Here is a 15,556-nt window from a genome sequence, read left to right as displayed (position 1 = left end):
TGTATGATCGTTTACATCAGGTGACGTGTTCAATTACAGTATGCAACTAGCACGAGTATGTCTTACGAATGCAAGACAAAACACTTGCAAAAATGCTTCGCTCCACAAACCGACTAGTTGGAAAGAGGTTCTACACTTGTAGAGGAGATGGGAGGATAATCATGAATTCCTGTTTGAACTGAGCATACTGCACTCACCACCATAAAGATGTTGTTGTTGTTGTTGACGATAATGATGATGATGATGCTAAAAAGAATGTCCCATTGCCACACTCAGAATCTGTGAAGTATAACAAACTCGGCTTTATGCAATAGGACTGACAAACGAATGTGACGGAAACATTCACATTCGTATTTTTCTTTCTTGTTTTTTAGTATTTGCTTGTCGCCTTGGTTGCTTTAGTTCCCAATTAAATTTTGTGAGTGCTTGCTAGTTACAGACCAATACTTTTCACTGTGACAGTATGCATATACATGCTGGTATATGTGTCCCTCTCTCTCCCAGTGTATCACTTTCTACATCTACATCTGCATCACCGAGCAAGGTGGCTCAATGGTAGCACACTGGACTCGCATTCGGCAGGACGACAGTTCAATCCCGCGTCCGGCCATACTGATTCAGGTTTTCCGTGATTTCCCTAAATCGCTCCAGACAAATGCTAGGATGGTTCCTTTGAAAGGGCACGGCCGACTTCCTTCCCCATCCTTCCCTAACCCGATGAGACCGATGACCTCGCTGTTTGGTTTCTTCCCCCAAACAACCCAACCCAACATCTACATCTAATTTACCTGTGTGTGTGTCTGTCGTGTTTCAGCGACGCTGCTGGGCTTCGAGTGCCTGGTGCGGGAGCAGTGCTCGCTGAAGGTGGCCAACAGCAGCTGCATACACGGCCTGTGCCGCTGTGAGCCCGGATTCCTGCAGTTCCGCCGACACACCTGTCTCAGCCGTGAGTACCAACCACGCCTCAGACCCAATCTTAACTGCAAAGCGACGTCGATTGACATTCGAGAAGACGGCGGTTCACATTCCTATCTGGCCGTCCAGATTTAGGTTTTCCATGGTTTTCTTAGCCGGCCGAAGTGGCCGTGCGGTTAAAGGCGCTGCAGTCTGGAACCGCAAGACCACTACGGTCGCAGGTTCGAATCCTGCCTCGGGCGTGGATGTTTGTGATGTCCTTAGGTTAGTTAGGTTTAACTAGTTCTAAGTTCTAGGGGACTAATGACCTCAGCAGTTGAGTCCCATAGTGCTCAGAGCCATTTGAACCATGGTTTTCTTAAATCGCTTACTGTAAACGCTGGGGTGGTTGTTGTTGAAGAAACACAGCCCAATCCGAGGTTACGTATCCTCTCTAATGTTCTCGTCCACGACAGTTAACTGTGCGGCAGTGTCTCGCGGTTTGGTCTGGAGTCTTCCCTTACTCGTTACTGCAGACACTGGCTGCCTCCCACCTCTCCCAGAAGTCCTCTCGATAGGCTCCCACACGACTGTTCTTTTGCTCGTACGGTTTGTAGTAAAGTTGTTTTTGGATAGGTTCTGCATTCAGCAAACACAATTTTTTCCTCTTTTCCACCCAGACATGTTTCCCCGGAATTACATCATAGTTTTTTTTTACATATTGTCTTCTTTGTTTTTTGGCCTCTTTTTACACTATCGCAGTTATACAAGCTATATTGGTTAATATTATCTTTTGCGAGTGCAATATAAGTCTTATTAAGAACAAACGAGTTTCGTTTTATTTTAAAGCATTTCCGGTGGTCACTGTAACAGTATTGCTTGTCTGACAATTTTGTTTGCTAGGATCGTGGTCAGCTCTCATGCTTTCACGTGCTACTATAAGCATCTACATCTACATCTGCGTGATTACTCTGCTATTCACAATTAAGTGCCTGGCAGAGCGTTCAATGAACCACCTTCAAGCTTTCTCTCTACCGTTCCACTCTCGAACCCCGCGCGGGAGAAACGAGCACCTAAATTTTTCGGTGCGAGCACTGATTTCTCTTATTTTATCGTGATGATCATTTTTCCCTATGCAGGTAGATGCCAATAGAATGCTTTCGCAATCGGCGGAGAAAACTAGTGATTGAAATTTCATGAGATCCCGTCGCAATGAAAAACGCCTTTGGTTTAATGATTGCCACTCCAATTCACGTATCATGTCTGTGGCACTATCTCCCTTACTTCGCGATACTACAAAACGAGGCGCCCTCTTAGAACTTTTTCACTATCATCCGTCAGTCCCATCTGATACGGATCCCACACCGCACAGCAATACTCCAGAATAGGGCAACATGTTAAATTATTGTAGTTGCTCACAGTTTTTCTGTTTATTACGTCATTCTTCACGTTCTTGTACACATATACGGTGGATTTTAGCACCAGCACCTTCAATAACACTAAATGCATTCACGTCTTTTTGTTGTGAAAGCCCACTGCCATCTCGTCATTTTGTTTAATACAATCGCAGAAGATAGTAGTTTTTTTAAAATTTGATTTCTAATAAATAACAGGTTACATCTATCTTACGGCAGGTTAAATCAGTGTGCAGATCACTCTTGATGGTATATCCTCCAAGTGACTGGGGATTTAACTGCTTCGGAATCTCTATTTCGATCCGGATTATAGTGTTATGCAGCATCTTGCTAGATTTAAGTTGCGCTGCAAGTATCTCTAGAACTTCATTTACGTAGAAAGACGACACTTTTTTTAATGAACCTTCAGTATGCATAACTGCAATGAAAACATTATCAACCACAGGATGTGCTCTGTTACTATTACAGCTTCCTCGGGTATTGGCAGACGTCTCAGGTCGACTAGCCAAGCGACGTCTCTTTCAGGAACCACTGGGAATTTTTGAATTGATTGTAGGCTTCATCAATGTCACAAGAGCAGTTGGGGCAACAAGAGCCCATTCAGGCAGAGCCCTACTTCCCATGGGTAAACCTTATAGACCTGAGGTGCGCCAGGTTTCCGGGAGACTTTCCGCTACCGGCTGTTCCACCTCAATAGCCATGCATCTCATCGGCGGGCAGTACACCTTTTGTACCATACTCGCGATCCGGGTGGTTAAGCCAAGATCCTTGTGACACACGACGCGCCACAGTTGCGTAGCTGAATGGTCCCTGAAGGATCCCCAGGGTTTATGGTATATGAGACTAGCGGCGCTCACCATTCCTATGCTCAGGAACCTCCGCTCTCCAAACTTGTACCCAGTCAATGAAGGATGAGCTCCCTGAAGTTCTCGCCATTTAGGCCGACGTGGGAGAGGAGGAGAGGGTACTTATGGTTTTATCGACGATACCACGGACGCGGCGAGCATTAACCTCCCATCTTGCTAACGGTTCTCAGTTCAGTACCGTAATAATTAAACTATGAACTTAGGCATTTATGCACTCAATTGGTACTAGCAAAATCAATCAACAAAATGGTTCAAATGGCTCTGAGCACTATGGGACTTAACATCTATGGTCATCAGTCCCCTAGAACTTAGAACTACTTAAACCTAACTAACCTAAGGACAGCACACAACACCCAGCCATCACGAGGCAGAGAAAATCTCTGACCCCGCCGGGAATCGAACCCGGGAACCCGAGCGTGGGAAGCGAGAACGCTACCGCACGACCACGAGATGCGGGCAAAATCAATCAACAACCTCGAGGAAAAGGTGTACCTCAATAAGGACAGGTTGCTTTTTCAAAATGTTACATTCAATGCCCGTTCGACTCTGAATTCTACTACAATTTTTGTTGTATTGGTTACATCTACATGCAGTCAATTTTTCTAATATCACCAACTCCATTACGGCTGGGTACCTTTCAGAGCCACTGCTATTCGTGTAATTAATTCACATTTGTGAGAAAAAGCGATGAGCATCCATTTCGTATGCTGCTGGAGCCAGTAGGGCTGTGAAGTTCATCACGTACAATGCACAATTTTCATAGGGCAATTGCGTAGCTTCACATGGGTGAAAACTGTCTTTATATGGTCATTTTATGTTATCATATTTAAATTCATAATGGAAACAGTTTCTTCCAGTTAGCGCTCGAGTTTTTCTTTCCGGTTTCGTTCACATTTCTTGCACTAAAAAATGCGTGTAACCTCCATTCAACAACCGGCACTAAAATTCAGTTCTAGCACAATGGCAAGTATATCAACACATGACGTATCTCATTTTAAGGTCTTTTGCGAGGGGAAAACAGCAAGTGCCATCAACCGATGTTCCTGAAACTTGGCTCAGTGGAAGAGGGTCAAAATAAGCGAACACCTGTCTTGGGTTACTCGTAAATAATCGATCGTTTCCGGAGAAAAGGCCGGTCAATTTTCGAGGTATTTTCAGGTACTTTATCTGTCTTTTACCGCGCTATTTCCTCAGACGATATGGCGGATCACTGGTTAGCGTCGTAGCTTTATACTTTTACGCATCGTGTTCGAAACCAGATTACTACTTTTAGTTTTGTTTTTCTTTTGTATACCCATTTCCGAAGAAGTTAATACACGAATATTTGCCAGTGTACAGTGATATAGCTATCGCTTTAATCGTCTACTGATTGTTTGTCAGGTGAGTGAACTTTTTAAAAAATCAGAAAATTATTTGAAATCGTTTTGGGTAAAATTCCTGTAGCGTGTTTGATAAATAATCAATTGCAAGCGCTTTTTTTCCGGAAAAGTGAACGGTTATTCATGCTTCACGCGAAAGTATTGCCAACCCGCAAAATCTTCGGCAGTGTTAACGACGTTTTTTTCCTGAGTGAGATACATATGAAGAAATACACTGTGGCAAACCTGCCTTCGCGCGATGCTTGTGGCGTCCGGAACATCTGTTTCGAATGTGTCTGCGGTCGCTATCATCTAAGGGAATGCACCAAATTTTCCTTGAGAATAAACATATGAATAAAATATGAGAATGAATATATGAATTGATACTAGAAAGCAATATCAAAATACCAGAATTTAAAAAGATTGTAACCATTCATCGTACCATAAACACTTATGTGTTGTGAAATACAGCTGTGATCTTACAATTAATATAACGACGTTGTATGCCCTAATTTGATAAGAAATGTTCGTGTAGTTAACTTGTGCGAACATGGGTAGATAAATGAAAACAATGAAAATAAAACAAAATTAAATAAATAAAAACAGTTATCGGGTTTCGAACACGGGACGCATAATTAAGAAGCCGCCTTTTCGTCTGAAGATATCGCACGGCGAAAGGCATGTAGAGAACCTCAAAAATACCTCGAAAATTTTGAGCATCTTTTTTTCAGAAACAGTCGAGTATCTACAAATAAACCGAGATACACGTGTTCGCTTATTTTGCCTCCTCTTCCACTGAGTAAAATTCCTGGAAAATCGGGTAATGGCAGTTGCCGTGTTCTCCTTGTTAGTATATGTGATATATCATATTTCTCCTGCTAAGCAAAACACCTGGAAATGAACCCACATTGCGGAACTAGTTGCGTTTAATAATTACAGAATCTTAAAGGTCAACTCGTCAGTGCATACGTGCTTATTGAGCTGTTTGCACGTTAGGCACAGCGCGAATGTCTGACCGCCCGATCAATCGTTCGAATAGCTTGTACAATATATTTGCCCGGAGGGTTCAGTTGGTAGACGCATAGTCCTTGGTGCGAGTTCCGGTTGGGAATATAATTTCGGTCTCCCATCAACCATCATTTCATAACGCAACGAAGCGGAGTAAAGCTTTAATAAAATCGAAGGATGTTTTCTGATGTTAATACCAAGAGCATAATACGTGTTATTTAATCAAAAGAAAGAAAACGTTCGTTTCTGCCGTTATTCTTCGTCACTCTCTCCATTCATCTGTTCTTTTGCCTTCCTGCATCGATTCGGTTTTTCGGTTTATAAGTTAATTAAACTATAGGATCTGTGTGTCGTCCATCACCTCTATGCGTTAACAGCAGATGTACTAATATTAATCATTTTTCTGCATTTTTTTGGTCCTTGTTCAAGTTTTTTCACATTGTTTCGTTTCCTGTCTGATCTCTCTAGTAGCGTCGGATTGTTCTCATTCTTGCACTTTGGGGTTTGTTGAAAGTTCTTCTATAGGTACTCGGCTTTCCCTGCAGTGAGGAAATGACGGAACAGCCGTTAGTTATTAAAGGTTCAGTGACGGATCTCGTCTGGCATTATGTGTCAGTTAGTAGTTGTTCACATGATGTGTATTTCTGCAGCTACCTAACTTTATCCCTTCATCATTATCTCGGCCTGTTCTACGACTTTTTGAAAGAATGATATTCGTTTCAAAAGCATTTTGTATACAGCCATTTCAGGTTGTACCACTTATCTGCCCAAGAATGTTATCACTAGTGTCACTTTCAGAGATCTCACCATTACAATGTTTGCGTGGATGCTTCACGTAGCCAAGTGCACGATGTAAATAATCTTCAGTTTTGGGCACTATTGAAGCACTGTCTTTAGTAGGTAAAATATTTGAAGTGCATCCACTCCTACAGACTTCTCCATGAATTATGCATCTTTATCTACAGTGCATCAGTGTTGCTTTACGTGTTTTATAACGCCATCTGCCTGCCTTCCAGTAGGTCAGTGTATCGATCCTTTCTTTCTTGTGTCACGGAATCCGGCAACGAAGTTCTCATGGATTTGTTAGCGAGTTGTTCAGCCTGCCTGTATTTCACTTTCATTAGGGTCTTATTTACATCTTTGACCCCAGTTAGTTCATTGCAACATTTATTTGTACTTCTGTCTCTGCTACTAATATCCAACATCCACTTCTCCTTTACCCACTGAAAAAATCTCATAACTTAAAGGCTTTCTCGTTAGAAGTCATAGTTTCACTGCCGTAAGGCGTAACTGACAACACACACTTACAGAATTCCTTCTTTTTGAAAGAAATTGAAGCTAAATTTTAAAAACCCTAACAATTTTTCCAAATGCACTCCAGGACATTGTCACTCCTCAATTGATTTCTTTTCCTATCAATCCTGCCGGTGTCCTCAATTGCCTTCAGTAAAAAAAAAAAAAAAAAAAAAAAAAAAACTAGTATACCAGTTCCATGAGTTAATTATTAATGTGCACAATTTTCTTTCCTAAGTGTTGATAGTAAATTACCCGTCTCCGTAGCCGAGGTCGTACAGCTCAGATGTGTGATGGCGCTCGACCATGGACGTCCTTAAGGGAGGACAAGAGAGGCGCTTGCCCCCTCCCGAAAACTATGGTAGACTTGTTATTAACTTCAAAATTCCCACGTATTTCTAGAAATGATTGTCTCTGATTCTACTTAACCGTGTGCAAGAGGTAATACAATGGCTGTAGTAAATACTGCATTATTTGTTTACCAGATTGTTCATCGGAAATGATGTCTTTTCTTGTCGTGGACAAGGTTTCGGCGTTGTTTTAGATTCTAGGTGGTTGTGACTCTTTACGGACCATTTGCGAAGTAGAGTACCCGATCTTATCTCTGTTGCTTCCTTGTACAGCCCTTAAGGATCTACAGAAAGGGACAATTCCAACACCTTGCACGGTATAAACATGCTTGCATTATGCCTCCCTGTCATCCGTCCCCAGTTCGTCCAAGAAAAGTCACTTCACCTGCCACATCTTAAGCTGAACAGTAAGTTTGTATTTGGCCCGTAAAGATTTACTGAGACTTGATTGTTTAACAGGATGAAGTGACTGCAGTAGCATATGAAAAACATGTCCATGCTATACTGTAGGTGTAGTCACCTAACTTCACCTACAGGCACAAATGAAACAAAAATTACAATTTACTGTGCTTGACGAGAAGGAAAACGGTGAAATTGAAGGTAAAAAAGGTGATTGGAGCTTACTAAACTACACTCCTGGAAATTGAAATAAGAACACCGTGAATTCATTGTCCCAGGAAGGGGAAACTTTATTGACACATTCCTGGGGTCAGATACATCACATGATCACACTGACAGAACCACAGGCACATAGACACAGGCAACAGAGCATGCACAATGTCGGCACTAGAACAGTGTATATCCACCTTTCGCAGCAATGCAGGCTGCTCTTCTCCCATGGAGACGATCGTAGAGATGCTGGATGTAGTCCTGTGGAACGGCTTGCCATGCCATTTCCACCTGGCGCCTCAGTTGGACCAGCGTTCGTGCTGGACGTGCAGACCGCGTGAGACGACGCTTCAACCAGTCCCAAACATGCTCAATGGGGGACAGATCCGGAGATCTTGCTGGCCAGGGTAGTTGACTTACACCTTCTAGAGCACGTTGGGTGGCACGGGATACATGCGGACGTGCATTGTCCTGTTGGAACAGCAAGTTCCCTTGCCGGTCTAGGAATGGTAGAACGATGGGTTCGATGACGGTTTGGATGTACCGCGCACTATTCAGTGTCCCCTCGACGATCACCAGTGGTGTACGGCCAGTGTAGGAGATCGCTCCCCACACCATGATGCCGGGTGTTGGCCCTGTGTGCCTCGGTCGTATGCAGTCCTGATTGTGGCGCTCACCTGCACGGCGCCAAACACGCATACGACCATCATTGGCACCAAGGCAGAAGCGACTCTCATCGCTGAAGACGACACGTCTCCATTCGTCCCTCCATTCACGCCTGTCGCGACACCACTGGAGGCGGGCTGCACGATGTTGGGGCGTGAGCGGAAGACGGCCTAACGGTGTGCGGGACCGTAGCCCAGCTTCATGGAGACGGTTGCGAATGGTCCTCGCCGATACCCCAGGAGCAACAGTGTCCCTAATTTGCTGGGAAGTGGCGGTGCGGTCCCCTACGGCACTGCGTAGGATCCTACGGTCATGGCGTGCATCCGTACGTCGCTGCGGTCCGGTCCCAGGTCGACGGGCACGTGCACCTTCCGCCGACCACTGGCGACAACATCGATGTACTGTGGAGACCTCACGCCCCACGTGTTGGGCAATTCGGCGGTACGTCCACCCGGCCTCCCGCATGCCCACTATACGCCCTCGCTCAAAGTCCGTCAACTGCACATACGGTTCACGTCCACGCTGTCGCGGCATGCTACCAGTGTTAAAGACTGCGATGGAGCTCCGTATGCCACGGCAAACTGGCTGACACTGACGGCAGCGGTGCACAAATGCTGCGCAGCTAGCGCCATTCGACGGCCAACACCGCGGTTCCTGGTGTGTCCGCTGTGCCGTGCGTGTGATCATTGCTTGTACAGCCCTCTCGCAGTGTCCGGAGCAAGTATGGTGGGTCTGACACACCGGTGTCAATGTGTTCTTTTTTCCATTTCCAGGAGTGTATGAAGGTAAAAAAGGTGATTGGAGCTCACTAAACTATATGGTTCTTAAATCACATAGAGTGCAGCCCTGCGGGACATCCAGTCACACACCTACGAGTTTTGCAGCCAGTTGCCACGTCTAAACAATAACAAGAAAAACCAGGAGGGCGAATATCTTTTGGTTGAGTCCTAGCTGTTAAGAGTTGCAGTTAATTTTAAATCAACGGCAACACAGCTGAAATACTTATGATGATTTTTTCGAAGGTTTTGCTACATCCATATTTATAGTAATAATATGAAAAGATGCACTTTGCATATACTAATGAAATATTTTTACTTTTAAGATATGGCAGTAAGCTACCATCATAAAATATTGAGTAGATAACTATCAAACGTTTAAAATACAATAAATCTTGTTTACTTCATGTCATAATTATTTGTTGGTGCATGGAACATTCCAAAATTAAATTAATCAGTTGTATCAAAGATGGAACATTTGCAATCTTACCCCCTGTTGCATAAATTTCGTGGACGCCTATGCGCTAGACTCGGACAAAAATTGTAGTTAGTTACAATTTCCCAGACAATCTAAACGTTTTTTTGATCGAAATGATGTTAAACGTGTCAGTTTATACGACATGTGTACGTAATTAGTTTCAGTGGACGGCTGCTTACAAGTTTCTAAACGGCACACTTGTCTAAATTTACCTTTAATGAAATGTTTTCTCAGTCCTACTCATGAAAGTAAACTTATAAATAAGATATTTTACCTACCAGTTTTAAGATAAAAATTCCTCTATGTCTGTAGAAGAAGGGTTGGCCAGAATAAACAATTATATTTAAAATTAGCTTTGCTATTGCCAGACATTTTATGTTATCGGTAACTGATCAAAAATTTTTGTTGATGCGTATTGAACTTCTTTCTGATCCACTGATAACCTAAATAATGAATAATGAAGGTGATTTCTTCTTCTAGAGTTGTAAGTGTGGACGCCACTATTCTTTCAAATTGTAATACATCATTTGTGATGAATTTCATTGGCGAATATATGTATTGTGATGGTGCGATAAAAATGCCTAGCTCTTCCAAGATGTGCCCACATAATGACCGTGGCTGAACACCACATTTTATTCTTACTGCTCGCTTTTGTGCAATCATTACTTTCTTTCTAAGTGATGAGTTACGCCTGAAAATATTACTTTATTTCCACGACTAACAATTATATGAAGAGCAAAAGTAGGACGAACTTAATTGTTTGAGCAGCTTCGTAATGTGTATCTTCCAGTTCAAGTTCTCAGCAATGTATACACCAAAAAATTGGGAACCTTCTAGCCCGTTTACTGACTCCTGTCCATGTGCTACAGGAATTTTTGGTATGATTCTACTTGCTATACGGATCTGAATATAGTGTGTTTTCTGAAAATTAAGGGAGAGTCCATTTTCAGAAAATCACTTAATAACTCTTTGAAAAACATCATAAAAATTTCTTCTGTTGCTTTCTCAGCAACGGGATTTATTACAACACTATTATCGTCTGCAAAAAGTACCAATTCTTCCTGATGATCGTTAAGTGGAAGGTAAATATTTGTAGGCAAGTGAAAAAGAAATGGTGACGTACAATGTGTGACAACTAGACTGTGCGCCTGTGTTTTAGGTCAAATTCCATACCGAATCCCAGTGTTTCATGGAGTCAGGGCATGTGACAGACTTGATGGTAATTCATCCGCCGTATGACGGAGCTACGAGTGGCATTGCATTGTTCGAGAGGAGTAGGCTATGAACCGCCACCAGTTTCACCGTCTCTCTTTCATTCGTCATACCAAAGAAATCAAAATCAGTCACCACATTCATCCACAGGACACATATACTTCATGACAGGTGGTAGGAAGGCAACAGCAAAAACTCCCCTCCCCTCCTCCTCCCCTCCTCCTCCCCACTAAGGTGGCAACGCGAGATTATCTCATCTGCGCACAATCCTCATGTGAAACCTGCTTACCTTATACTATACAATACTAGAGTCTTACTGCGTTACAATTTATTACAATATCTCACTTTTACGTAATGTTATTGATAATTTGCCTGACAAAAATGCTGAATCACCCAGGAGGCAAGGAGAAATCGAAATGAAACTTCATAGATGAGAAGATATGTGATGTTATTTCAGTAATTACTACTCGAGTCACATTTACAAAGAAGTTAGACGTACGAGCGCACTTACCACTACGACATTGCGCCTCATCTGGTCTGAATGCATGCTCTGACTCGGAAAGTGTGACATAAAGCCAGCGCATCCTTTATAACAAAAAACCTTTATGGTATTCTTGGACAGTTTTACGTAATAGATTTGCTTTTAATCAAAAATTACACTGCAGATCGATCCATTCAATCTGTATATGAACAGGGGCTCTTTTAACCGATACAGAAAATGGTCTTGAAAACGTCTCAGAAACAGACACGAAGTTGGCAGTGTTCTGAAAGAGATTTGAAAACTGTTCATGTATTTCTTCCAACACAAAAATGCATTGTTCAAAATTCGCATTTTTTTTTACCACCAGAGAGTTTAGGGAAATGTGTGGCGCTCTTTTTTCAGAAGTTGTCCCTTCTACAATCTGATTTTCATTTTAAATGCATCTACTTTTGCCATTAAACTAGATATTTACTGCCTCTCACCTTTCAACATCTTATTGAGGATGTTCAAGTGCCCAGTCAAGTAAACTAAAAATATGACGTCTGCAATCCATTCGGGATCTTCTAACATTGGTTCTTGCTTTCCTTTTCCCTTCAGAAATTGAACAATAGTAGGTCTTAACTCTAAAAATCCTTCCAGGCGTTCCCTCGACTTCAGCGACGTACGTTGCAGTACTAAATTACGTCTCCATACTGCACCTGCAGTTCCATAAAAAATTGCTTAAACTGACGATGTAATACCCCATGTGTCTTTAGATAATTTACTATTCGGACTATCAGTTTCATGACGTGCTCTATACATGTAAATTCAGCACATAGTGCTCCTTGATGTGCGAAACAATGAATTCCGTACAAATCGTCTGTTAATTAGTTGTAGTTTTTTGCACAACAATGCTACGTGCCCATTTTGTGCTCCTTGCATCCCTGGCACTCCATCGCCCAACATAATCTGCTTCACGCCAACGGTTTCATTTGCCTCTTCAACAGTTTTCAGTAAGTCGATCCCTCTCGTTGTGTTTTTCGCTTGCACTAAATTAATGGTTCTTTTGTCACGAACAAATTGCTGTCAACTTCAGGAACATCCATTGCAAGTTCTACCGTGTCCAAAATGTCGATCGACACGTCCAACGCAATCGAGAATGCAATGAACATGCTGGCACTGTCAGTGACTGCCTTTAGACACCCGCTGCCATTACAGCTATCCGGCGAGTTATTGTTTGTTGCGAAAGACTAATTTCGGAAAACTTCTGTACCTCCAATGGCGTCACGAATTCCGTTGGCCCAACAATGCCCTTTTTATTGTACTCGGTATCGCTGAAAGGTTTATTAGATCTGGCAATTTTGAGCCTTATTTTTAGCTTGGACGGGCCACTACATTTTGTTACCGACAAAAATAAGAAACAATAGAGCGGACTGTAAAAACATAGGATTTCTACAAGGAAATACGTACAATTACAAACAGCAGAAACACAACGATTTTGACGCTGACATCGGTTCACTCGGCAGCAGTGCACCTTTTTAAATCCGTCAACCTGTTTTCTCTTGAAACTGCCAACTAATTCTTTAAATTCCTTGTGCATTGTGGTGTAATGTTGTTCTGTAGCATATTTGCGGTGCCTGGCGATTATGTGACTCCGTAATAAACACTAAGAATTTTCATCCTTCTCTTCGAGAAATTACTGTAACGGAGTCTTATGTTTCAATGGTAGTGACAATACGTCGTCCGTCAGCCTCTTGTTAAGCGTATGTGCCGCCATTGCAACAACCACTGTTCTTTTGCATTTCCTTTAAGTCACAAGCAAATAGCGAGGAATAGACAACGATGGTGTTGTGTCTAGACAAGACAGCCTAGACACAATGAGAGGAAGCCGAAAGGCACGCGCTTAAACTCACGCAGGCTGGCGTGAGGTCTGAAACAAGATACGTAATGAATGCCATAAAGAAAAGTACGTAGCTTCTGGAATACTTAACTTTAATCCACAATTGTAGAACATCGCTCTTGATGATACATTTTATAACCACAATATATATAGTAAAGGATTATGGCGCCTTTTTAGACCCTTTTGAGCCTCGTCGCCAAATATGTTGTGTCTAGACAAGACAGCCTAGACACAATGAGAGGAAGCCGAAAGGCACGCGCTTAAACTCACGCAGGCTGGCGTGAGGTCTGAAACAAGATACGTAATGAATGCCATAAAGAAAAGTACGTAGCTTCTGGAATACTTAACTTTAATCCACAATTGTAGAACATCGCTCTTGATGATACATTTTATAACCACAATATATATAGTAAAGGATTATGGCGCCTTTTTAGACCCTTTTGAGCCTCGTCGCCAAATATGTTGTGTCTAGACAAGACAGCCTAGACACAATGAGAGGAAGCCGAAAGGCACGCGCTTAAACTCACGCAGGCTGGCGTGAGATCTGAAACAGGATACGTAATGAATGCCATAAAGAAAAGTACGTAGCTTCTGGAATACTTAACTTTAATCCACAATTGTAGAACATCACTCTTGATGATACATTAATAGAATCTCAATATCAATTGAATACGGCGCCTTGCTAGGTCGTAGCAAATGTAGCTGAAGGCTATGCTAACTATCGTCTCGGCAAATGAGAGCGTATTTGTCAGTGAACCGTTCCTTGCAAAGTCGGCTGTACAACTGGGGCGAGTGCCAGGACGTCTGTCTAGACCTGCCGTGTGGTGGCGCTCGGTCTGCTATCACTGACAGTGGCGACACGCGGGTTCGACGTATACTACCGGACCGCGGCCGATTTAAAAGCTACCACCTAGCAAGTGTGGTGTCTGGCGGTGACACCACAGATGGCACTTCGTAATATGCTGCACCATATATGCCAGAAGCAACAGTGTCGCATCGCTCCACTACATCAAATGTCGCGCCGTTCCGAGCACTTCCGCGAAGGACCGAGCTAAGCCGAGACAGACCGACACTTGGCTCGCACGCGGGCCGCACGTGGCGCATGTGTGCATTCGAGCACGCCGTGGCCGGCCCTACAGTAGACAATGTCGAATACCCGCATTATATTTTGTGCCAGGTCTACGTATCTTATACTCTATATCTAAAAATTATTTTTTTACCTTTTAATGTTTTCAATTTCCAAATCGATAAATTAGAATATAAAACCTGGCGTAATTTTAAATTGATATGCTAGTGAAAAAAAAAACTGTTTTGATAGGCAAAGGGAATCCTCGTGCTCGTTTATTTATTGACCACTTCAGAGCACACTGACGGAAGAAAGAACTTTTCTGCAGCACCAAACGTAGTTTCTCTGTGAGGACGGCCCGTTTGAAGGACGAGGCCATCATGTGACCTGAAATAATGTCATTTATTTCTCCCTGTTACTATATGATCAACGTGGAGACCGAAATATTGCATGGGATTAAAGACCTTCCCCACTAGTAGCAGACTACAGATACAGTATTAAATGTCCAAAACTACAGAGTAGAAAGGAATGAGAAGTTGACAAAGAACCAGCTCCCACCCAGACAGATCATCATCATCATCATCATCATCATCATCATCATCATTTAAGACTGATTATGCCTTTCAGCGTTCAGTCTGGAGCATAGTCCCCCTTATAAAATTCCTCCATGATCCCCTATTCAGTGCTAACATTGGTGCCTCTTCTGATGTTAAGCCTATTACTTCAAAATCATTCTTAACCGAATCCAGGTACGTTCTCCTTGGTCTACCCCGACTCGTCCTACCCTCTACTGCTGAACCCATGAGTCTCTTGGGTAATCTTGCTTCTCCCATGCGTGTAACATGACCCCACCATGTAAGCCTGTTCGCCCTGACTGCTACATCTATAGAGTTCATTTCCAGGTTTTCTTTGATTTCCTCGTTGTGGACACGCTCCTGCCATTGTTCCCATCCACTAGTACCTGCAATCACCCTAGCTACTTTCATATCCGTAATCTCAACCTTACTGATAAGGTAACCTGAATCCACCCAGCTTTCGCTCCCATACAATAAAGTTGGTCGAAAGATTGAACTGTGCACAGATAACTTAGTCTTGGTACCGACTTCCTTCTTGCAGAAGAGAGTAGATCGTAGCTGAGCGCTCACTGCATTTGCTTTGCTACACCTCGCTTCCAGTTCTTTCACTATGTTGCCATCCTGTGAGAA

At 42.9% G+C, this 15,556-nt stretch overlaps 1 protein-coding gene across 1 annotated transcript in view; it reads left to right on the top strand.

Moving 5' to 3' along the window:
- The window catches only part of LOC126245060 (mucin-5AC), a 465,061-nt gene that overhangs the window by 262,509 nt on the left and 186,996 nt on the right, over positions 1-15,556 (top strand). Inside the window, exon 3 of the mRNA XM_049948287.1 lies at positions 815-946. Within this exon, the coding sequence (XP_049804244.1) occupies positions 815-946 (132 nt within the window). The remainder of the gene's footprint in view (positions 1-814; positions 947-15,556) is intronic.

The sequence above is a fragment of the Schistocerca nitens genome, chromosome 1 (genome assembly GCF_023898315.1).
Source record: "Schistocerca nitens isolate TAMUIC-IGC-003100 chromosome 1, iqSchNite1.1, whole genome shotgun sequence".
NCBI classification, from domain to species: domain Eukaryota; kingdom Metazoa; phylum Arthropoda; class Insecta; order Orthoptera; family Acrididae; genus Schistocerca; species Schistocerca nitens.
The sequence above is the reverse complement of the archived record's forward strand: the minus strand, read 5'-3'. Positions and strand labels throughout refer to the sequence as shown.